General features: G+C 29.0%; 1 protein-coding gene across 2 annotated transcripts; it reads right to left on the bottom strand.

Annotated features, from left to right (window-relative positions):
- Window positions 1-1,025: 1,025 nt before the first annotated feature.
- Window positions 1,026-23,863, bottom strand: LOC125812596 (premnaspirodiene oxygenase-like). 2 transcript variants are annotated; one of them, XM_049492086.1, is made up of 4 exons: window positions 23,348-23,863; window positions 9,365-9,759; window positions 8,639-9,023; window positions 1,026-1,268 (listed from the first exon to the last, which is right to left on the bottom strand). In XM_049492086.1, exons 1-4 carry the CDS (start codon window positions 23,844-23,846, stop codon window positions 1,033-1,035), a joined length of 1,515 nt encoding a protein of 504 aa, XP_049348043.1. In that variant the 5' UTR covers window positions 23,847-23,863; the 3' UTR covers window positions 1,026-1,032. The 2 variants fall into 2 exon arrangements, with proteins under 2 accessions (XP_049348043.1, XP_049348044.1); XM_049492087.1 differs by lacking the exons at window positions 1,026-1,268; window positions 23,348-23,863 and adding an exon at window positions 23,150-23,256 and having other exon boundaries at window positions 8,396-9,023; window positions 9,365-9,561.
- Between the last annotated feature and the right edge of the window lie 2,492 nt (window positions 23,864-26,355).

Raw genomic sequence — 26,355 nt, 5'->3', positions numbered from 1 at the left:
ATTATAGTGATTATTTGCGAAAGTTTTCCTTAGTAGTTTTAATACAACAAACCTAACGGTCAATAAAAAAACAATCTCAAGATAATTTATCTCAAAATAATTAATCCCATCATAACTTGTATTCAAATGAAATTACGCCCAAGTGTCTACATATATTTTGCTGGTGGCTAATTTGTCACTCATTGCACCACATATGTCATAATCATGTTAAAAAATAAATATTGGGATTAATATCATAATTATTCAATCTCTACCTCACAAACTCAACTCAATACATATTGCTAGAACAATAATGCAAACACAAAATTGACAGACATAGTTGGTCTAAAAAGTTGATGGAAAACTTAATTACTTGCTTTGTCGATATTTGTTTGTATGTTTTTTTGAAAATAATAAATAAAAGAAATCTGACAGACTTTAAGAAAATCGACTAGCATACACCTTTTTTCGCATAAAAATAAACTTATGCAATCTCTCATTTTTTTATCTTTTATTTTTACAAAAAATGAGGATTTCTATAAGTTTTTTAAAGTGCAAAAGTGCAAATGAAGAATATAAATGAAACGATGAAAATACATGAATTTGATTTTAAGTAATTACATTTTCTAACATTTCTAAAAAATCAACCTATCGATTAAGTGAAATCAACGAAGGTCAAACCTACGATGTATAGTCCATCAATTTAATTGATACCAATTTTCTTTAAAAATCTTACCATGTCCATCAATTTTCTTGATATGCATCAGTACATATTAATAGCAAACACAACCACTAGTTAAGGGGGGGGGGGGGGGGGGGGGGGGTAACATGGCATTTTATGTATATAACTATCATGATACATTTACAATATAACAAAGATACATATATATATGTTACAATTAGTGAAAGCATACAATACCATAAGAAGATATAAATTAAAAGGAAGAGGGAGAGGGAGAAGGAACACGTGTAGCTTTATAAGGCCAAACACTACATTAGTGTAAAAAAAAATTACTTTGAATCTTTCTTAAAATAAAGTTTGATGCCATTGAGTCACTCTTGAGAAGGTTGATAGGGAGTCATGATCAAGTGAAGGTTACTCTTTCTAGTACAACTTGCTCCGTCCGACTCGGTCATGTCAAGATCACTTGATTTAATTCCAGGAGGAAGTTTCCAATCAAAGTGATATAATAAGTTTGCCAAAGGCAAATATACATTAGCTAAACCAAATGATATTCCAGGACAAATCCTCCTTCCACTACCAAATGGAAGAAATTCAAAATTATTACCTACAAAATCTACCGAACTTTGCTCAAATCTCTCAGGTTTAAAGCTTTCTACATCATCCCAATCTTTTGGATCTCTTCTGATAGTCCATACATTAACTATTAATTTTGTTTTCGAAGGAATAGTATAGCCATCCATATCTACTTCTTCCCTACATTCTCTTGGGAGCATAAGTGGAAGCGGAGGGTGGAGTCTTAAAGTTTCTTTAATGATTAGTTTTAGGTATTTCAACTCTTCGACTATTTTCATGAAAAGTTTCTTTCCCTCTAAAGGCTTCCCTTACCTCTGCTTGAGCTTTGAAAAGTATATTTGAATTCTTAATCATTTCCACCATTGCCCAGTCAATTGTGGTTGAAGTTGTTTCTGTTCCTGCTGCAAACATGTCCTACATTTGAGAGCAAGTTACAAGGTTAAATTCATTCAAAGTTTCCAAGATACAATTTACAGATAAGTCCAAATTCTTAATTAATTATTTCGCTCCATGGATGACCATTCCTAATCATCCATGCATTCAATCCACTCCTAGGGCCAGATACCAATTGGAACCTACTCAGTTTCCAATTTGCTTTGCTTGTGTCCCCTCAGTCGTGACCACGACGTCTAGTTTACTTCGTTGAGATACCAATTGGAATCGAGAGAAACCAATTGGACTCAACTCATACCACAAGCGACAATAGTAGCTAGCGAGGCCCACAAAATTGCTAATTTCAATCATAGAACTTGATCGAACCCAATTCTTAACCGCCTCAATCTTTAGCTGATGGTAACCAAACCTTAAATCTATCTTAGAGAAAAGCGATGCCCCTTGCAATTGATCAAAAAGGTCATCTATCCGAGACAATGGATACTTGTTCTGAAAGGTGACCCTATTCAACTGTTGATAGTCTATACACATCCTTTCTTGCTAGCGATGGTGTTACCACTATTGTTGCTTTAGTTCGGACCATAGAGTAAAGGAGGAAAGATATCAATTTGTATCACCCAAATATCAATTGGATTCAAGTCATAGAACGAAGGAGTAGAAAGAAGTGAGTTTTTCCTAAAGTCCTATAGCCTCTCGAAGAAAAGTATTGACGTCTTCGTACTGTTCTGCAAGACTCTACTAGACTCGTTTTGGTACAATGAGATCAACGAACCTAGAGCTCTGATACCAATTTGTCACGACTCAGACCGTCGTGATTAGCACCCACGCTAACCCTCTGGTGGGAGAACCATTACTACAACCAACTAAGCAACCTTAACCAAAATACCACACATTTAAAGATACGGAAGAAGGTTTAAATGGAAATAAAAAAATAACTAACCAAACTAATGCAAAAATTCAACCCCTAGAACCTGAAAGTTAATGTACCAAAACTCTAACAAGATTCATAAGTCTAAACGAGAAAATCATCTAAAGAACTAGTCTAAGTCCGAATATGATGGACTAGACAAAAAGAGAACTCAAGGTAGCCCGGAAGAACTGGCTCACCCTTGAATTCGAATCGGCGATCACTGATCTTTTAAACGAGGTATGTCAATAGCCGCCGGAAGATGCCCTGTACTCAACAAAAATAAGAGCAAGTGCGGTATCAGTACACAACCATTGTGTACTAGTAGAATCACGCGGCTATCCCAATAAGTGTAACATACATTAGTCAATACAACAATTAATCACATGGACATATCGAACATATACAATATCATCAACATATACAAACAATAAACAACTTCACGATTCTCACATATCACAAGTATATCAATGTAGAGCAACATACCCTCTTCCAATATCAATCATCATTAGATATGAATGAACTCATTACAAGTAAATACACAACACAATTCAATGGTCCTCTCACGGAACCCAATTCAATGGTCCTCTCATGGAACCCAAACTCAAACAGTTAGCATGCCAGAATGTGGCAATCCGATCCCATATTTATGTCGGAACGTGGCAACTGATCCCATAATTATGCCGAAACGTGGCAATCCGATCCAACTTAGTTATGCCGGGATGTGGCAATCGATCCCATATTTATGCCGAAACGTGGCAACTGATGCAGTTAGTGTGTCGGATCGTGACACCCGCCCATTCAAGAAACCACAATCACTATCACAATGCATATTCTCACAATCATACAACAAAAGGTGATTCATGGCATACAATTATTCAATTATCCTCCTTTACAACAAGTGTGATCAATACTGCAACTTTCGCATACATACATGTATCATAATGAAGCAAGAACAAACATACATCACACAATCATAGAATCACAACCATCACCTACCTCGAAACAAGCTTGAATCCCATAAGGCACTTGAATCTTCCCTTTCCGGATTCTTTCCGCTTGTTCTTTTAAGTTGAATGATATGGCATAATTAATAAAAAAACAATTTTTATGTTTTAAAAAATATGCATAAAAAATAAAGCAATTAAAATTTATGAAATTGTATTTAAATGTGTCTTTTAAGTTGATTTTATTTCATATTTATACCCTTCAATTTTGGGTGTGCATAAGGAGAAACTTAGGGCACGTTTGGTCATGCGTTATGGTATCATGATATGGAATCATGAGATGAAATTGAAGTTCTGTTTGGACATGCGATATGAAATTTTTGTGTTTTATATTTTCTCATAAACATAAAAATCTCTTAAGTTGTAAAATTATTAAAATAGCCCCAATTGTTTATTCAATCTTATCAAATAAACAAAAATTTATAAAATCACATAATAAATTATTACAAAGCTATTTGTTCTCCACTTAAGTAATTGTTTCATCTAACTTTAAGTTAATAAAAAATAATTGAACATAAATTGTAGTGTACTAGTCTTTAATATAATCCTCCCACATAGTACGGACAATTTCCTCACGTTGAACTTGCATTTCTCGATCATGTGACCGAGAAGACGAACCAACATTGTTACTTTAAGCCATTTGTTGGTCAATATCATCCGCAACTATATTTTCATTCTCATAGACCATAAATATTTCATCAGTACTTTGCTATTCTCGCAAATAATTATGTAACACTGCATAAGCTATGACAATTTTCACTTGTGTATTAATATCATAATGGTTCATGCATTGTTTTAGTATTCTAAATCTATTTTTCCAAGCTCCAAAAGTCCGTTCAATCACATTGCGCAGATATGAATACCTATAATTAACCAGTTCTTTGGTATTTTGAGGCTCTCTTTCACTTCATCGGTAATCTTGCAAATTATAGTGTAGTCCTTTGTATGGAGCTAAAAATCCTTTTGTGTTTCGGAAATCAGCATCCACAACATAATATTTTTCTACCAACAAACATTTTATAAATAATCACTCAACAATCAGTTGGTATGAGTTAAAGTGACTATATGTTGGTGAGAATACTAAATTTTATGTCGAGTGAGAATAATAAATTTTAAAAATTAATGATGTGATTATAAATTTTATTTACAAATGAAAGAAATTGTTAGTAGATATAAATGTGGGGTTATTTTAACAAAATATAAGCTCGTGGATTAATTTTTGTATTAAAATGTCTCAAATCATAATACAAATTCCCATATAATTCCATATCAGAGAATATGAAATCACATCTCATGATATGAAATCATGAGATGAAATCAACGTAAAATTGCATGTCCAAACGCTGATTCTATCTCACGATACCATATTGTGATATGTATCACATGAATAAACGTCTACTTAAATTTGTATAAAGTTAAATAAATAGACACATGAGTCACGTGTGACATAATACATATATAACGTCACACTGAACTCAAATTGGCATGTAAATGAACAAAGGAGACTCAAATTATCATGTTAAATAATGTACTCTGACAAAATCAAACCAACCCTCTCACCTCGTTCAGTTCATTCAAGTTTAGGTAGAGTTATTGATCTATCAATTTACTAACTCAATTCAATTTTGTCCATTAAAAATTAGGTTGATATATAGCCAAAATTAATTTAAGTGTAATTTTGTCAAAAAATTTTTAAGATGATACTTTTTTTAATTTGATATATTTTATATAGTCATAATCATAATAAAATATTATTTAAATATTTAAAAATTATAAAATAAATAAATAAAATTTAATATAAATTAAACTAATTAAGTTATAATTTTTTTAATCCATTTCAACTCAAGTAACTATGGACTAATCAATAACACACTCATTTATTAATTCAGTTCATTGAACCAACTCAAATTAAATTCATTCAAATCCGTCTATTTAACACACTTGCATGTCATCATTGAATAATGTCTCATCACTATTTGTTGAATGATGTGCCATAAGGGTGGACCCACCTTATTTAAGTTTGAGTTGATTATTGACATATTTTGGGGAAGTACTAAAATGGTAAAAAAAATTGGCCAGAAAATTAAAAAAACTATAATTTTTTATTTTATTTTAAAATAAACTGATCTTTTTTTTATTTTTTTAGTTAAAAGGTATTAAAGTTAAAAATCTTTAAAAAGGTAAAATAACATAGAGAAAACATCATTCTGACCAAATTTTATGGCCAAAAAGATTTTTCCTTTATTTTATTAGCTCAACTTATTTTATTCTATCTTTTAATTGATCTAATAACCGTATAGTCATAATCATAATTAATAAAAAGAAATATAATTTCATTATGTATTAAGAATTTATAATAAAGTAAATAAAATAACAAAAAATTAATTAGAATTAAGCGAGTTCAATTATGATTCATATTTGGCATTTGTATTTGTATTCATGTGAATACAATATGCATTCATTCTCTTTATCAAATGTATTATGTATCAATTGTATCTAATAAAAGAGAGGATGAATACAATTGTATTTGTTATATTTTGAGTACAATTGATACAAAATACAAAATAATTATGCATTAAATTAATAAATACCAGAATATATACAATGCAAATAAATACAAAATGCAAAATCCTCTCTCCTCCCTCTCTCGATCTCCCTCGCCTCTCTCCTCCCTCTCTCATTCCCACTCGCCTCTCTTAATCTCGTTCGCCTCTCGCCTCCTAATATGTATTCATTTTGATACAAATAAGTTTGTATTTGTGTTTATTTTCTTCAAAACTCACGAAAAAAATATAAAAAATACAAATGCGTAGCAAACCAAAGTGGCAAAGTGTAGTTGAGAATTACAATCAGTGAAATTGTAGCTAAGGAGTTCTATTTAAGGCTTACTGTTTGTTGTTTTTGAAAGTTTCCCTTAAATGAATAAGAAAGCCCATCAAATATTGGGTTGATATGTTGCCCAAGTGAATTCAAGTGTAATTATATCAAAATATTTTTAATTTTTTTTTATATGTTATAAATAGTCAGAATTTTTTATATTAGGTACTGAAAAAATATATATATAAAATAAATAAAATAATTAAAACATATGAGCTGCACTTTAATCTATTTCAATTCAAATCACATTGGACGAATCAATAACTCACTCATTCATTAATTGACTTAACTAGTTAACTTAGCCCGTCAAATTCATTCAAATCCGTCATTGAATAGTATGTCATCATTGAAATTTGAAGGAGTATTTAAACGAAGAACGAAGCCACTATTTGTTGAATATGTGCCATAAGTGGCGACCTGCTATTTTATTATCTCAATTCATTTTATTCTATTTTGTTATTTATTATGATATTAATATAATCATAATGAATATAATAAATAATTTTATTATGTATTAAAATTTATAAAAAAATAAAAAACAATTAAAATTTAGTAAGAATTAAGCGAGTTCAGTTATGATCTATATTTTAGCTTATTTTAATTTAAATAACTTTTAAGCTGCCAATAATTCGCTCATTTATCAACTCTATCCAATCTATCATTAAAAAATTGTCAATTGTAAAAGAAGCAGGACTGCCTCCGAAGCTTAGTATCAAAAATGTCAAGTCATTCAACTCTATTAGACAAGATGAAGTTCGTTGTATGATTGAATTGTATCGATCATCTTCTGGTGAGACAGTTAATGCTACAAAAAGGATTTTTGAGTTTGCGATCTCTATTATTTATAGATCAGCATTTGGGAAAGTATTCAAAGAGCAAGACAAACTTTGTTGTCCATGAAGAGATCCTGCCTAACATTTTTTCCCAGAGAGGCTCACATTGAACAATAGATAGCTTTTTTTTTAGTATAGTTATGAAGCATAATTAAATTTATTATAGTGGCTATTTGCGAAAGCTTTCCTTAGTAGTTTTAATACAACAAATCTAACAGTCAATAAAAAAATAATCGCAGGATAACTAATTTCAAGATAATTTATCTCAAAATAATTAATTCCATCATAACTTGTATTCAAATGAAATTACGCCAAGTGTCTACATATATTTTGTTGGTGGCAATTTGTCAACTAAACTCAATACATATTCCTAGAAACTTGACAATAATGCAAAGACAAAATTGACAGATATAGTTGGTTCGAAAAGTTGGTGGAAAACTTAATTACTTGTTTTGTCGATATTTGTTTGTATGTTTTTTTGAAAAAAATAAATAAAAGAAATCTGATAGACTTTAAGAAAATCGACTAACGTACACCTTTTTTTGCATAAAAATAAACTTATGCAATCTATCGTTTTTTTATCTTTTATTTTTACAAAAATTGAGGATTTCTACAAGTTTTTTAAAGTGCAAAAGTGCAAATGAAGAATATAAATGAAAACGATGAAAATACATGAATTTGATTTTAAGTAATTACATTTTCTAACATTTCTAAAAAATCAACTTATCGATTAAGTGAAAAATCAACAAAGGCCAAACTTACGATATATAGTCCATCAATTTAATTGATACCAATTTTCTTTAAAAATCTTACCATGTCCATCAATTTTCTTGATATGCATCAGTACATATTAATAGCAAACACAACCACTAGTTAAGGGGGGTGGGGGGGTGGGGTAACATGGCATTTTATGTATATAACTATCATGATACATTTACGATATAGCAAAGATACATATATATATTATATATATATATATATATATATATGTTACAATTAGTGAAAGCATGCAATACCATAAGAAGATATAAATTAAAAGCAACAGGGAGAGGGAGAAGCAACACGTGTAGCTTTATAAGGCAATCACTATATTAGTGTAAAAAAAATTACTTTAAATCTTTCTTAAAATAAAGTTTGATGCCATTGAGTCACTCTTGAGAAGGTTGATAGGGAGTCATGATCAAGTGAAGGGTACTCTTTCTAGTACAACTTGCTCCGTCCGACTCAGTCATGTCAAGATCACTTGATTTAATTCCAAGAGGAAGTTTCCAATCAAAGTGATATAATAAGTTAGCCAAAGGCAAATATATATTAGCTAAACCAAATGATATTCCAGGACAAATCCTCCTTCCACTACCAAATGGAAGAAATTCAAAATTATTACCAACAAAATCTACCGAACTTTGCTCAAATCTCTCAGGTTTAAAGCTTTCTGCATCATCCCAATCTTTTGGATCTCTTCCAATAGCCCATACATTAACTATTAATTTTGTTTTCGAAGGAATAGTATAGCCATCTATATCTACTACTTCCCTACATTCTCTTGGGAGCATAAGTGGAAGCGGAGGGTGGAGTCTTAAAGTTTCTTTAACGATTAATTTTAGATATTTCAGTTCTTCGACATTATTTTCATCAAAAGTTTCTTTTCCTCTAAAGGCTTCCCTTACCTCTGCTTGAGCTTTGAAAAGTATATTTGAATTCTTAATCATTTCCACCATGGCCCAGTCAATTGTGGTTGATGTTGTTTCTGTTCCTGCTGCAAACATGTCCTACATTTGAGAGCAAGTTACAAGGTTAAATTCATTCACACGTACGTGTTATTTATCTCTAATCGTTTGAATTGTTTGACAAAACTCCTATACTACCACCCCTAACACTATAGCCCCTATCACCATCACCCCTACACTCCTACTCTCTATTTTCATCGCGATAATATTTACCTACATTATACAAATTATTTTTATTTATTTATCAAACGTCAAAAAATAAGTAAGAGACTCCTTTTTATTAAAAAAAAAATCCAAAATATATTTCTTTCATACCAAACACACCTCAAGTATATGTTAAATAATAATTAGGCAAAATTATATAGTATATACTAAGTACTTACATAAACAATAGCTTTGATGTTGTCATTGGTGATTGGAAATTGAAGGTCTCCATCTTCCATAAGTCTCAATAGTACATCAATTAAATCTTCACCTCCTAATTCACCATTAGTCTTCCCAATTACAAGATTTTTCTTGTGCTCATTTATAACATTCTCAACAATGGTATCTACCTTATGGTGGAGATACATAATTTTACCTTTCATTCCACTTAACACATGAAGAAATTTCAATGATGGAAATATGTCAGCCACACTGAACCCTTCCAATAAGGATGTCACATTTTTCATTACTCGTATAAATTCATCTTGCTCCTTGAATATCGTCCCAAATGCTGATCGACATATTATAAAGCTTGTGAATAACGAAATCCTTTTTGTTACATTAACTGGCTCACCTGAGGATGATGATCCAAAAAATTCAACTAGACGAAGAGTTTCATCTTGTCTAATTAAACTGATTGACCGAACGTTTTTTCCACTAAGCACTTCAAAAACACAAATTTTGCGCATCTGTCTCCAGTAATCACCATATGGGCAAAATGCAATATCTGTACAATTATACAAGATAATTTCGGAGGCCAAAAGTCTTGGCCTAGATGCAAAAGCGAGGTCATGAGATTTTAGTACTTGTTTGGCCATGTTAGAAGAAGTAACAACAACTAGAGAAACTTCACCTAGTTGAAGGTGCATAATTGGACCATATTTTTTGGCTAAATCTCTAAGGACACGATGTGGAAGTCCACCAATCATATGAAACATACTTCCAACAAATGGTAATTTAGATGGACCAGGAGGCAATCTTTTGTTAATTTGGCTATTGGAATTCTTCAATTTCTTTAATAAAAAGAGGAAAAATACAAAAAGGGAAATGGAGATTAAGTTGAAAAACTCCATTTTTGGGAAGAGAAAGGATGGTTATTTTTGGTTCAATTATAAGTTCTTCAAAAGGTTGATGCATATGCATTTTTATAGATTTTTTTTTGGGAAGTGGGTTTTTGTAGTAATGACAAATTGGGAAAAGGCCAAAAATATTTCTACACTATTCGAAATAGGCTAATTTTTTCTTCTAGTTCCTTATGTTAGGTGAGTTATTATTTGTGGACATGATATTATGTATTTTTTTTTTAGATTAATAACAATGAATTTATTTTATTTACTATAATAATGGTACCACAAATAAATTGAATTCAATTATACCTTGGTACGCTATATTATTTATCGTAGCTTTGAGTTATTTCAAATTTCAGTCAGGGACAATATAATTGTTCTTAAAAGGAAATAATAAAAAATAAATATTTAGTTGAAATTAATTCTTGTAATTAAACTTTATATAAAACATAAATTTGAGATTATATACATATTATCATTTAACATAGTCAAAGTAATTTTATAATCTATTATATAAGTTTTTTGCTCAATTCTTTATAATTAAGATTGCTCAAATTTTTGAAGTTAAATTGAATTTAATTAATTTCGCATTTCCAATTTAAAATTTAAATATTTAAAAATTATAAAAAAAAATACTCTAAGTCATAGTTTTTCTCATATTAATATAATAAAAAGATATAATTTTAAAATATTAATCAAAATTATATAATTTAACTTTCATAAAATGAAATGTGATAAGTAAAAATAAACGAAAAGAGTAATTCAATTGACTTATGGACAAAAATGAGGTAGGCAGCTAGAAAGATGTTATTTGTGTAGTACGTTCTAGTGACTATTTTATGTGGAGCCGTAGTTTTTGCTTTGTTTGCCAAATTATTTTAATTGTAATTATTGTAGAGAGGAATATGATAATTATAATATTTTCAACCTTATTGAAGTTTTAGTTGGCAAGCAATAGAACGTGATAAGAAGAATGTCAACATTAGCTACAATAACTTTGACATAATAACAGTAGAGTCAGAACTTTTATTTAAGTGAATTTAAAATATAAAAAAATAAATATATAAAAAAAAATTTAATATTTATTATATATATGTGTATAAAATAATTTTAATTGTATATAAATAAAATATTTTCTTATGGGAGTTCAAGATTTACAAAATCTCAAATCACATACTTTTCTTTTTAGAATATCTTAACATAAAATAATAACTTTTTTTTTTGAAACAATATCTTTGTTCTTTCTTCCAAAAACATATTTAATTTTGTCATTTCAAGAAAATGAAAAAGACATGTAAAGCTATTAAAAAATGTTATCCCCGTCCACTTTGACTTTATATCAAAAAAATCATGATGATTAATATGAAATTCATTATAATGTTTATATTAATTAAAGTATAGTGTAGATATTAAGAAGTAATTGAAAAAAATAAGTAATTAATATAAAAAGTAAAATTAAAAAAATTGCTCTAAATTATAAATAAATAAAATATCTTTAAAATATTTAATAAATAAAAATAAACGAAAAAAGTATTTTAGTAGATATGGTTGCAGCAAGATTAGGCAAAGTGATTTAAAATTAACACAATTCACAAAAAGTCAGAAATTCAAATTGATGGGTTAGAATATAACAACTCGAAGGACGTTAACATTTTATCATCTATAGTTTCTTACTTAGACGTAATTTATATCTAAGTCAAATTTTTTATTAAGGAAAATTAAAATATATATGAAAAATAAATATAGGAAATAGTCAAAGGATATTTCAACATGTAATTATATAGATAAAATAAATAATCGTATATAAATAATATATTTTTTTTAAGTGAACCTCTCATCTCTGCCGGACTCCATTAATAGGGAGTACAATCAAACAAAAAAGTATGATTAAATTTTGATGACTGTGGACCTAGCAAGTTTTTTTAATGATGTTGAACACTCACCATCCCTTTACTACCTCAATGTTGATAAGGTTGTGTTATATCTTTTTTATTATATTAGTTTTTCGACGACATGTGCATTATACGTATATCTTAAGTTATGTAATTCTTATCGTAGATAATGTCAATATTATTATAATTAAATATTATATGTGACTCATTTATTGAGGTTAAGATGCATGATTGAATATTGTATGAACCTATGATTACAAAGAAACAAAATGTTAATATTGTAAATAAAAAAATTAAAATAATATTATGTAAATTAAGTTATTAAATAGTATATTTTTGTGATTTTTCCTCAAAAATGTGTAATTTTGAGGGGGGTGGGGGGAGTATGAAGAAAAATCAAAATTCTTAATGAGATATTCCTTAAACGGGACTTTTTCTGAGAGTATTATCTATAGCAATTTTTCTACTCATAGTCGATTTTTCCAAGAAGCAAAAAAAATTTATTTGTGTTATTAGAGATGATTTTGAAAAGAAGAAAAGGAATGAAAATAAATTGTTGCTTAATATTTTCAAGAAGGAGAGACAAATTTGTCTTGATAAAGATGATATTGAAATATAAAATTAGTGCAACAATCCAATATTGATACCAATAAAAAGTACGATGAATGTCATTTAATTATCCAAATATAATTGTGATTGAGATTCTAAAATTAACTAAAATAAAAGGTAAAATATATTCCCATAAAATCAGGTCACTAACCAATAAAATAGGTCTTAAATTGTGTAGCTATTTATTTTATAATAAGTTTTCATATTTATAATTTAAATGTTAATGTTATAAATAAAAAGACTAGAATAATATTGTGTAATTTAAAGTCTTAAATAGTATATTCTCGTAATTTTTCCTTTAATTAAATACATCTATTTTATGCTAATGTTACATACTAATGCCTAGTGAATAAATAAATATTTCTTTTATAAATTTAATCTAGATAAAAATATAAAATTATAAATATAAATATTTTTGTTGGAACTCATGGATTGATTGGTTACAATTTCTAAAACATTACACCTTATTTGAATGATTGAAGAAATAAAGTGAAGAAGATTATATTGAAATTCTAAATATATACAAACCTGATATACCAGCTAAATTATTACTCATTCAATATTAATATTCTCTATTATACATGATTTCCTCTTCTTTTAAACCTCATAATTATATAAGAAATTTTAATATTGAGTATGTTAAGAAAGTTTTATTTATAGAAAAAATAAAGAGAAGAAAATAGCAAAAAAATTTAATAGATTGATGAGAGGCATTTAAGGAAATGAAATAAATAGCAATAATAAGAAAAAAAAACATTATCTTTTATTTGAAAGAAAACGGAAGAAAAAGAAAAGAGAGAAAAGAAATAAATGTTAATAATTAATGAAGAAAGAAATAGATTTTTTTCACAATTTCTTTGATCATCTTTTTTAAAAAAATAATTCAAAATTATGAGAAAAAAGAAAAATAGTGATATTGCCCAATGAGACATGCCACCTCACTTTAATTTGAAAGGATAAAATATAAAATAATAATTTAAATGTAATTTAACACTCTTAATTGTATAATAACTACTTTTATGGTTAGAGAAATGAAGTGAGGAGATTTTATTGAAATTCTAAATAAAAATTTGAGAAAAAGGTTAAATTATACTAATCAATATTAATATTCTCAATTATTACATGATTTTCTCCCTTCTTAAAAATTCATAAATATATAAGGAATTTTAATAGTTGAGTATATTAAGATAATTTTATTTAAAGTATAAAAAAGATAGAAGAAAGTGGCAAAAGAGGCATTTTAAGGAAATAAATGACGATAATGAAGAAAATTGTATTTATTTTTAATTTGGAAGAAGATGGAAGAAGGGGAAGAAAAGAAAGAGATTTGAAAAATGAAATAAATGTCAATAATTAATGAGAAAGTAAATATAATTTTTTTATAAATTTTTTGATTAAAAAATTAAGAATTTTTTTTAAAATTATGAAAAATAAATAGTGATACTATCCAATGAGACATGTCATTTCAAATTTTTACTGTTCAATTTTAGTATTATATATAAATATAGATCTTTAGAAGAAGAAATGAGGTAAAAATTCAAAAAAATGACAAATTAAATTTTGTAAAAATAAAATACAATGCTTATAAAGTTATAATAGTTAATTTCTTAGGTTAAATAAATAAATAAAAGAAGATAAAAAGAACAAAGGAAAACGAGTAATTAAGGTAAATGGCATTAATGATGAAATTAAGGAAAGGTAGAAAAAGAAATTGATGGCATTGATAATGAAAGTAATTAAATATAATCATTTCAAATATAAAACTATAAGGTAAAAATTTTCGTCTTCTAAAATTAGGAAAAAACTCAAAAAAAATTAAAAAGACAAATAACAAATATCTTATTTATAGTTTAAAAATTGTTATACCGTTAAGTAGTATTTATATATTTATATATTGCTAATTAGAACTAGTTTATAATAGTTCTTTGCTTTCCTTTTATTATAATATGAATAAATGTAAAAAATTTAATTATTTTAATAGTCATAAATAATGAAATGGTCCCATTCACTAAATATTATTTGGACATTTAACAAAAACTAAGTGTGTCATTGAATATATATATATATATGTTAAAGAATTAAACTTTAAATTACAGACACATAAATAAAATATAAATCAAGAAAATACTTGTAATAAAAAAAGAAATTAATAGAATAAAAAGGTTGAAATAAATAATGTGAGCACTAATTTTGGCTCCTTTCAAATCATAATTTTTTTTATTCTCCTTCTAATTTTATGAATTCCATAAATAAATTGATTTTTTCTTCAAATAATTCTTCATTTACTCTTTTCTTAATTTAATATGAATTTCATAAATAGAAAATTCTTCTAAATAATTTTTCTTGGCCTTTGAACACTCATCACTCTTCCTATAAATTTCTCAATTAAGTTAATTTTTTCTCAGCATGTATCTTTTTTGTAAATGAAATTATAGTATAATATCCTTTCAAAAAGTCTATTATTTTGAGAAAAAATGTTTGTTGCATGACCTTTCTTCTTATAACAATATACTCTGTCTTTCTCTTCCACTTCTTTTTTGGATGGAGTAGAATTATGTATGCCAATAGATATGTAATAGCAAATGTTGACATTCACGGATATTAATAGAACGGTACACATAGTTTTTTTTTATATTATAAATTGATAGATGTGAAGTAGAAGAAACGGAAGAAGAATAGTGAAATCATGGAGTTCATTGTTATTGGTTATGGATACTCAAATCTTTTTAATTTGTAGGCAAAAATTATAACAATTTTGGTAAATGAAAAGTTTTTTGCTTTGAAAATGAAAAGTTTTTTTGTTTTTTCATCTTTCATTTACTTAAATGTATAGTAATTTAAGGGATGTTTTAAGAGGAGGTGATTAATTGGGTAAGACATTTAAGTTTTTGAAAATGTTGATTAAAAAATAGAAAAAAAAAAGAGATAAAAGATAAATCAAGTGTTGATCATAGAAGGGTGCCATATCAGATTGTTTATATCCAGCTTTATATATATATAGATTAGCAACATGATGTCAGGAGATTAATGTTAATCACCTATTAAAATCACTCAAGACATTTGGTACATTAATGTGGTTTCACCATTAACCAATTAGCAATAAGATATCAAGAGGCCGGGCCGGCTAAAGGGTAAAGCCACTAAAGCGACTAAATCGAAAACTATAGGCTTCAGAATTTTGAAAGCCTTAGTTTTTCTTTATTCGATATTTGATATTAATATTGAATTTCTCGATTAATTCGAATATGAGACACGTAGGACCAATTAAAGAGGAAAGTGCTCCTTAACAAAAAATCATTCTAAAACTCAAACCTTAGAGCTCTAGTTTAAAAAGAATGAGGTCCATTTTTTACCTATAATAGATTTATAGGCAAAATTCATGATGATTATTGATTATTATGAATTCATGATGATTAATATGAATATTTTATTATAATACTTATATTTATATTAATTAATGTATAGTTTAGATATTAAGAAGTAATTGAAAAAATAAATAATTAATATTAAAAGTAAAATTAAATTGCTTCAAAATGATAAATAAATAAATAAAAATTATTTTTAAAATATTTAACAAATATAAATAAAGAAAGAAAATATTTTAGTAGATATTGCCGCAACAAGATTAGGCAAAGTGATTTAAAATTAACACAATGCACAAAAAGTCAAAAATTCGAATTGATGGGTTACAAATTAGAATATAACAACTCGAAGGACGTTAAAATTTTATTATCTTTAGTTTCTTAAGTAGACGTAATCGATATCTAAGCCAGAATTTGTATTTAAGGAAATTAAAATATGTATGAAAAGCTCAGAGATGATATTTTAACATATATAATATTGAAGGTGTCAGATTTTCTTTATCCAATGTTTGATATTTATATTGAATTTCCCAATTAATTCGATTTTGAGACACACATGACCAATCAAAGAGGAAAGTACTCCATAGCTAAACAAAATATCATTACGAGACTCAAATCCCTAGTTTAAAAAGAATTGAAGTCCAATTCTTACCTATAATAGATTTTTAGGTTAATTTTTCTTTTTAAAGATTGACCACAAAACAATAAATGTCTCGTTAAAGTTGACTTTAGGCCATCGATCTTATTGAGCCATTCTACCAGTATATTATTGTTAATCACCAATAAAATTACTCAAAAGACAATTGGTACATGAACATGGTTTTACCACTCCAGAAACAAGACAATAAAGGGCGAAAGCCTTGAAAGCAACAAAGTCGAAGATAGTAAGAGGTCGAATCTAAAGTCATTAATGGACAAGTAAAAGTGAACGAAATGGAGTAATTAATATCGATAGAAATGTCCAAACAAGTGAAACTCTGCTCGAATGGTTGAGCACCTCCATCATTTGAAAACGAAAATACAAACACAAATAAACTAGATTAACACACATTAGCACATAATACTAATGTTAACACTAGAATCAACAAATATTAGTCATATGTTTAACCACAATTTTCCAGCAGCCAAAAAGACTGCTATACTAGATACATAGGTGAAGATTCAAATAACTTACTAGTTAATAGTTAATACTAACAGTACGACGTTTCCTCAGGCGGTTTTCACACGTCTAGATTAGATAGCAAAATAACACTTAGGTCGATGGATTAGTTTTCCGGACACAACAACAATTTGTGTTGCTAACAAAAGATAAAGTCAGGTATGGCACTAACTATATATATCAGGAGAGATAATTCAGAAAAGTTAGCCAAGATCTATATTCGAGAGATAGTTCGTTTGCATGGAATTCCCATTTCTATTATTTCCGATCATGGCACACAATTTACATCTCATTTCTGGCGGTCTATGCAGAAGGAGTTGGGCACTCGGGTGGATCTTAGTACAACCTTTCACCCTCAGACTGATGGTCAGTCTGAACGGACTATTCAGGTTTTTGAGGACATGTTGCGGGCGTGTGTGATTGACTTTGGTGGTCACTGGGATCAGTTCTTGCCATTAGCGGAGTTTGCTTATAATAATAGTTGCCATTCGAGCATTGAGATGGCACCTTTTGAGGCTTTGTATGGTAGGAGATGTCGATCTCCAATTGGTTGGTTTGATGCATTTGAGGTTAGACCGTGGGGTACAGATTTGCTGAGGGAGTCCTTGGGCAAGGTCAAGATGATCCAAGATAGACTTCTCATGGCTCAGAGTAGGCAAAAGAGTTATGCAGATCGGAAGGTGTAATTTGGAGTTTATGGTTGGAGAGAGGGTTCTATTGAAGGTTTCACCCATGAAGGGTGTGATGAGATTTGGAAAGAAGGGCAAGTTGAGCCCAAGGTATATTGGCCCTTTCGAGATTGTGGAGCGTATTGGTGAGGTGGCGTATCAGTTGGCTTTGCCACCTGGTTTGTCGGGTGTTCATCCCGTATTTCATATTTCGATGTTGAAAAAGTATCATCAGGGTGGTGCTCATGTGATTCAATGGGATTCAGTATTACTTGATCAGAATTTGACTTTTGAGGAGGAGCCGATAACCATTTTGGATAGGCAAATTCGAAAGTTGAGGTCGAAAGAGATTGCTTCAGTAAAGGTTCAATAGAAGCATCGTCCAGTGGAGGAGGCTACATGGGAGATCGAGTCAGACATGAGGAGTAAATATCCTCAGCTTTTTGAGCGTTCAGGTGCGTTCTATTCTTTTACCGTTCGAGGACGAACGTTTGTTTAAGTGGTAGGTGATGTAACGATCCGCTAGGTCGTTTTGAGAACTAGGACTATTCTGACTCTTTTCAAAAAATTTAAATGAGGATTTTAAACTATTCGGTAACTATGAGTATCAAGTTGATGATTTTTGTTAAATGAATATTATAGTTGAATAGTTAGTGGGTCACATTCCTAATTAATAGTTACCACTTGGCCATGTATTTAATTAAGTTAGAGGGATTAGCGGGTATTGTATCATAACTGGAGAAAAAATAAATATAAACTTTAGCTGCTCGTTGCTCGTGAATCGTGTATTTCAGGTGAAACTTTCAACCAAATTGTGTTATTGAATTTTTATAATAAAGATATTATGTTTTCTTAAGATTTAGTAGGATAGTATGGTGCAAAAGTGGTAGGGATAGATGTTAGCTAATTGGAATATAGTGGTAGGAGATAATTCTGTTTGTCTTCTTCGTGATTGGGACATGTTGTTCATTATTAAAATTAGTAGTATAATTGTTGTAATTAATGAGGTTCAGGGAAAACATTTGGGGGTCATATTGAGGTGCATTAATGGAGGGTGAAACCCTTTTGTCTCTGAGGGTCGCCACTGGTTTTGTAACCAGCGGTTAAATTCAATTGTTATTAATTATTTGTCGTATGGTAAATCTAGTTTTAATATATTGAGATAAGTAATAAACTATTAGAGGTATATTATATGATTAGCATTGGATTTGAGATACTTGGAGGGATTGAGGTTTAACACTAGGCTTGAAATTTAGCAAATATGATTCTTGGCATATTATAATTTAATAGCATTATTAGTAATTTATATTAATTATAGACTAAATGAGGATGGCGTGATAAGAAGTAATGGGTCAAAGTCTGTATTGGTTAATTATTAGTATTATATTGTTAGCAATTAGATTGGTATTAGGAAATAAAAGATGGTTCCAAATTGGAAAATTAAAAGGCTGCAACGTTGTGCCTTTTCTGGAATTATTAGGATGGAGGGGGAATCTTTAGGTAATAATTAGGAGCTTGATTAGAGATATGAGTGAGTTTTGGGTCTAGGATAGACATATAATAATATGGGTTTCTATGAACTCACATGCTTACAAATATTTCATAATTGGTAGATTGGGAACATTCTGAAGCTTTGCGAAAGGGGAAGGAAAAATCTTGAGGATTTATGGCACGTGTTCGACATTCAAGGTATGTTAAGACTTTTAGACTTCATTGGAGGACGTTTTCCTAATTTAAAGATTTATAAAAATGGAATAGACAATGGGTATGGGCGAAAGATGGGGGTCTCGTACCAATGATGTGACGGGCATTAGTACGAGTACCGGTGTTATAAAGGGAAAGTTTATTACTATAGAATGCGGATTTAATCCGAGAATGCCAAAGCATATGGGAATTAGCTGATATATTATTGACTGATTATTTTGTGTGATTTTGTTCTTATTTGAACCCGTATACTTGTGATGGTTGAGGTGGTTATGTATTACGCTGATATTTGATTGATTGAGATGCATCATCATCCCCTTTATTTGAGATTATATTGTGCACATGCATTGACATGAGATTGAGTATAAGTTGGGCACGTGGAGATCGTCCGTACTGGGGATGGTGAGATGCTAAGATTATATTTTGGGCACGTGGAGATCGTCCGTGCAGAAATTGTTTGATTTTATGTTAGTGCGTTGAAATTGTCCGCACAGACACGTGGAGATCGTCCGTGTCGGTATATGGACCTCGCGAGTCCCCCATGGGTCATGAACTCTCGATGTATTTCCGAGGAGTATCATGTATATACGGTTGAGAGAGTACTTGGCATTCTGAGGCATACCATTTCATGGTGTCACATTGCACTGCATCTCATTACATCATTTATTATTGTTGATTATGTGCTTTATTGGTGGTTGTACATTATGTGAAGTTTGATTATCCTTATTTTGATGAAACTCGATTGATAAGCGTACTATAAACTTGTATAAGTAAAATACTTATTTTTATTATTTAAACTCCTGCCACTACTTCTTCGTTGTCGGTCTATGAGATATACAGGGTACACGTGGTTTCATACTCATACTACACTTGTTGCACTCTTTGTGGTGCAGATTCGATTCCGAGTACGAGCACATCTCGTGGAGCTTATTGAGTCCGAGCTTGGAGTATCTTGGAGTTGTGGTGAGCTGCTTGGCTGTTCCGTGGCCCACACCTCCCTCTACATTTTATCTATTCTGTTATTTTAGTATTTAGACAGAATATCCCTCATGTTTGGAATTGTCACTTGCATCATATTTAGAGGCTCTTGTACTTATGACACCAATTCTTGGGTAGTATTTTAGCTTTCCGCATCTCATATTTATAAAGAACTTAGTGTTGGAATTTTTACTCATTGTTTACCTTTTACCTCATTAGTTAATCATAATTGGTAAAAATGTTGGATTGGCTTACCTATTAGTTGGGAACATAGGTGCCATCACGACTTGTGAATTTGGATCGTGACATATTCAAAGAGCAAGACGAACTTTGTTGTCTATGAAGAGATCCTGCCTAACATTTTTTCCCTGAGAGGCTCACATTGAACAATGGATAGTTTTTTTTAGTATAGTTATGAAGCATAATTAAATTTATTATAGTGGTTATTTGTGAAAGTTTTCCTTAGTAGTTTTAATACAACAAACCTAACGGTCAATAAAAAAATAATCTCAAGATAATTTATCTCAAAATAATTAATCTCATCATAACTTGTATTCAAATGAAATTACGCCAAGTGTCTACATATATTTTGTTGGTGGCTAATTTGTCAACTCAACTCAATACATATTCCTAGAAACTTGACAATAATGCAAAGACAAAATTGACAGATATAGTTGGTCTGAAAAGTTGGTGGAAAACTTAGTTACTTGTTTTGTCGATATTTGTTTGTATGTCTTTTTGAAAGAAAAAAAAAAAAGAAATCTGACAGACTTTAAGAAAATCGACTAACGTACACCTTTTTTCGCATAAAAATAAACTTATGCAATCTATCGTTTTTTTATCTTTTATTTTTACAAAAATTGAGGATTTCTACAAGTTTTTTAAAGTGCAAAAGTGCAAATGAAGAATATAAATGAAAACGATGAAAATATATGAATTTGATTTTAAGTAATTACATTTTCTAACATTTCTAAAAAATCAACCTATCAATTAAGTGAAATCAACGAAGGCCAAACTTACGATGTATAGTCCATCAATTTAAGTGATATCAACTTTCTTTAAAATTCTGACCATGTCCATCAATTTTCTTGATATGCATCAATACATATTAATAGCAAATACAACCACTAGTTAAGGGGGGGGGGGGGGGGGGGGGGGTAACATGGAATTTTATGTATATAACTATCATGATACATTTACGATAACAAAGATACATATATATGTTACAAATAGTGAAAGCATACAATACCATAAGAAGATATAAATTAAAAGCAAGAGGGAGAGGGAGAAGCAACACGTTACACGTAATGAGCTTTATAAGGCAATCACTACATTAGTGTAAAAAAAAAAATACTTTAAATCTTTCTTAAAATAAAGTTTGATGCCATTGAGTCACTCTTGAGAAGGTTGATAGGGAGTCATGATCAAGTGAAGGTTACTCTTTCTAGTACAACTTGCTCCGTCCGATTCAGTCATGTCAAGATCACTTGATTTAATGTCGGGAGGAAGTTTCCAATCAAAGTGATATAATAAGTTAGCCAAAGGCAAATATGCATTAGCTAAACCAAATGATATTCCAGGACAAATCCTCCTTCCACTACCAAATGGAAGAAATTCAAAATTATTTCCAGCAAAATCCACCGAACTTTGCTCAAATCTCTCAGGTTTAAAGCTTTCTGCATCATCCCAATATTTTGGATCTCTTCCGATAGCCCATACATTAACTATTAATTTTGTTTTCGAAGGAATAGTATAGCCATCTATATCTACTTCTTCCCTACATTCTCTTGGGAGAATAAGTGGAAGCGGAGGGTGGATTCTTAAAGTTTCTTTAACGATTAGTTTTAGATATTTCAGTTCCTCGACATTATTTTCATCAAAAGTTTCTTTTCCTCTAAAGGCTTCCCTTACCTCTGCTTGAGCTTTGAAAAGTATACTTGAATTCTTAATCATTTCCACCATGGCCCAGTCAATTATGGTTGATGTTGTTTCTGTTCCTGTTGAAAACATGTCCTACATTTGAGAGCAAGTTACAAGGTTATTAACACGTACGTGTTATTTATTTAATCGTTTGAATTGTTTGACAAAGCTCCTATACTATAGCCCCTATCACCATCACCCCTACACTCCTACTCTCTATTTTCATCGTGATAATATTTACCTACATTATACAAATTATTTTTATTTATTTATCAAACGTCAAAAAATAAGTAAGAGACTCCTTTTTTAAAAAAAAAAAAATCCAAAATATATTTCTTTCATACCAAACATACCTCAAGTATATGTTAAATAATAATTAGGCATGCATAGTATATAGTAAGTACTTACATAAACAATAGCTTTGATGTTGTCATTGGTGATTGGAAATTGAAGGTCTCCATCTTCCATAATTCTCAATAGTACATCAATTAAATCTTCACCTCCTAATTCACCATTAGTCTTCCCAATTACAAGATTTTTCTTGTGCTCATTTATAACATTCTCAACAGTGGTATCTACCTTATGGTGGAGATACATAATTTTACCTTTCATTCCACTTAACACATGAAGAAATTTCAAAGATGGGAATATGTCAGCCACATTGAACCCTTCCAATAAAGATGTCACAGTTTTCATTACTCGTATAAATTCATCTTGCTCCTTGAATATCGTCCCAAATGTTGATCAACATATTATAAAGCTTGTGAATAACGAAATCCTTTTTGTTACATTAACTAGCACACCTGAGGATGATGATCTAAAAAATTCAACTAGACGAAGAGTTTCATCTTGTCTAATTGAACTGAATGACCGAACATTTTTTCCACTAAGCACTTCTAAGACACAAATTTTGCGCATCTGTCTCCAGTAATCACCATATGGGCTAAAAGCAATATCTGTACAATTATACAAGACAATTTCGGAGGCCAAAAGTCTTGGCCTAGATGCAAAAGCGAGGTCATGAGTTTTTAACACTTGTTTGGCCATGTTAGGAGTAGTAACAACAACTAGAGAAACTTCACCTAGTTGAAGGTGCATAATTGGACCATATTTTTTGGCTAAATCTCTAAGGACACGATGTGGAAGTCCACCAATCATATGAAACATACTTCCAACAAATGGTAATTTAGATGGACCCTGAGGCAATCTTTTGTTAATTTGGCTATTGGAATTCTTCAATTTCTTTAATAAAAAGAGGAAAAATACAAAAAGGGAAATGGAAATTAAGTTGAACAACTCCATTTTTGGGAAGAAAAAGGATGGTTATTTTTGGTTCAATTATAAGTTCTTCAAAAGGTTGTTGCATGTGCCTTTTTATAGATTTTTGTAGTAAAGACAAATTGGGAAAAGGCTTAAAATATTTCTATACTATTCGAAATAGGCTAATTTTTTCTTCTAGTTCCTTCTATTAAGTGAGTTATTATTTGTGGACGTGATATTATGTACTTTTTTTTTACATTAACTACTATTTGTATCCGCGCATTGTGCGGATATTTTTAAATTAAAATAATTTCAAAATTTTATCTTTCACTTTTTTTAAAATAAATAAATAGTTATAATACTACTTTATTACTATTTATATGATCATATTAACTTAATGTTTTAGTACACAATTTTACTTGTTATTATACTATTCTAATATCTATAATCAACTACGTTTTTTTTTTTGGAGTTTTTTTATATAATAATTTAACATATAAGTAAGGTAAATAAATAAATTTTTAAAAAGCGATTTTATTTTTTAGTCGTATTTTATGGAAATATGGTTTCAAATATAGGATATGAAATTTTCAAGAACGTGTGTAACTTCTTTGAAACTAAAACTATTGTGGGATTTTGAATTGTAAATAGTTTTCTATTTATTTATATCGACTATTTGAAATTTAATTTTATCCTATATATATAAATCGTGCATTTATTTTTATTTTATCCTCTATTTATGCATATATTTTAATAAAATTTAAAATCCATGAAGGCTTCTGACTTAATTTTTTATTCTACGTAGGAAATTTAAATTAATAACTAACATGTGCCGTTATTCTTATTTAATTTAGTATATTATTGATCTAAGAGTCTAGTATAAATAACTTAAGCTTGTATCATCCTTATGAGATTACATGAGTATATTGTTATTTATAATACTACTTAATATTGTATTATGTAAAATTCACGATTGAGTTTGATTCCAACGATGAATTTAAAGTTTTTATCTTTAATCTTTAATATTTTACATTTTAGCGTTAAGTTGAATTTAAAATCATTCATCACTCATATCTCAATTCAAATGGATAGATCATAACTATTTTTTTACTCTAATTCTAAGAGACGAAAAAGTTCTTCATTTAAAAATTGCGGCTTCAATATATACAATGATAATACTAAAATATTAATGAAAAAGAATTCACATATTATGTTGTCAACTCATTCAAAAAGTTGATAAAAAAAATGTTACCTATGTATGAGAGAATTTCATGTGTTCTTCAAAGATCTCAATGTGTTTGGAACATGATTTTCAAAAGCCTCATATTTTTACTCTTTTTTCATTGATAATAATTAATATTAAATTAGATTCAAAAAACATTATTCTCGCTTCAATCTTTATGTTGGGTTGGATAGTCCAATGAAGATCCTCTCGATTTAATGTATTTATGATGGGCATTTTCTTCTTTCAATTTTTAGATATAGAAATATGCAAAAATACAAATTAATTGGGGAAAAAGGGAAGAATAATTTTTTACCTTAAATTCATGAATCATAATTAAAAAAAAGTTAACACGATCCTTATTCAAACATAACCTCATAATCATGTTGATCAAAATTGAGGACATAGCTATTATTTAAAAATATTATTTGTGTATAGTTAAAATCACATTATAAAAAGAAATAAAAACTGTATTTTGTATTTATTGAGAGAGAAAAGAAAGAACAAAAAAGTTATAAATAGTTTTAAATGTAAAAACCTCACATGTTTAAAAGTGAAATCATCCATGACAATTTTTTATTATAATTATAACTACTAATTTTAGAAATTTTATTTTTTTAATCTTAATTTAAATAGATAAATCTTACCTATAAGAATCCCAACCACGTAGGAAATTAAGTATGACAAAATTTTGAAGGATTAAATATGCATTTTTTGTAATTCGAGTCAAATTTAACCATAAGAAATATTTATTCTTCGTGTCTATGTCGATTTCGTGGAGAAAATGGATTTCGTGACTTAGGGTGTAATTTCCAATATATATATAAATATCCGTTTCTCTTTTTATTTATTTTAAATTTTAAATTTGTTTTAAATTTTAAAATATGATATTTAGCATTAATGTGATATTTATTTAGCATTAAAAATATGATTAAAAAAAATTAAAAAAAGGATTTACAAACGGACTTATTAAAATTTATTTTCAAACGGACTCAACGCATTTATTTAAATCAGAAAATAAAAATATGAATTAATCCTAATCCATATCTTATTGAGTATTTAAAATTGATTATAACTTCTCAACTAATTACAATTTTTTTAATACAATTGTAATTGTATTTTAATTTATAGGACAACTTTTCAAATTCAAATAAACTAATTTATAAATAATTATATATAAATTACAAATTTTAAAAGTAATAATATCACTTATTATCTTAAATTTAAATATATGTGGAGAGATTTTATATGATTGAATGAAAATTAAAAATGATAAGAATAAAATTGATAAAAATGAAAATCTGAAAATATCACTTTGCAAGTCATCAC

Source organism: Solanum verrucosum, unplaced genomic scaffold (assembly GCF_900185275.1).
Source record: "Solanum verrucosum unplaced genomic scaffold, falcon-dt-bn FXZP01000120.1, whole genome shotgun sequence".
Classification (NCBI taxonomy): Eukaryota; Viridiplantae; Streptophyta; class Magnoliopsida; order Solanales; family Solanaceae; genus Solanum; species Solanum verrucosum.
This window is presented reverse-complemented; position numbering and strand designations above follow the sequence as displayed.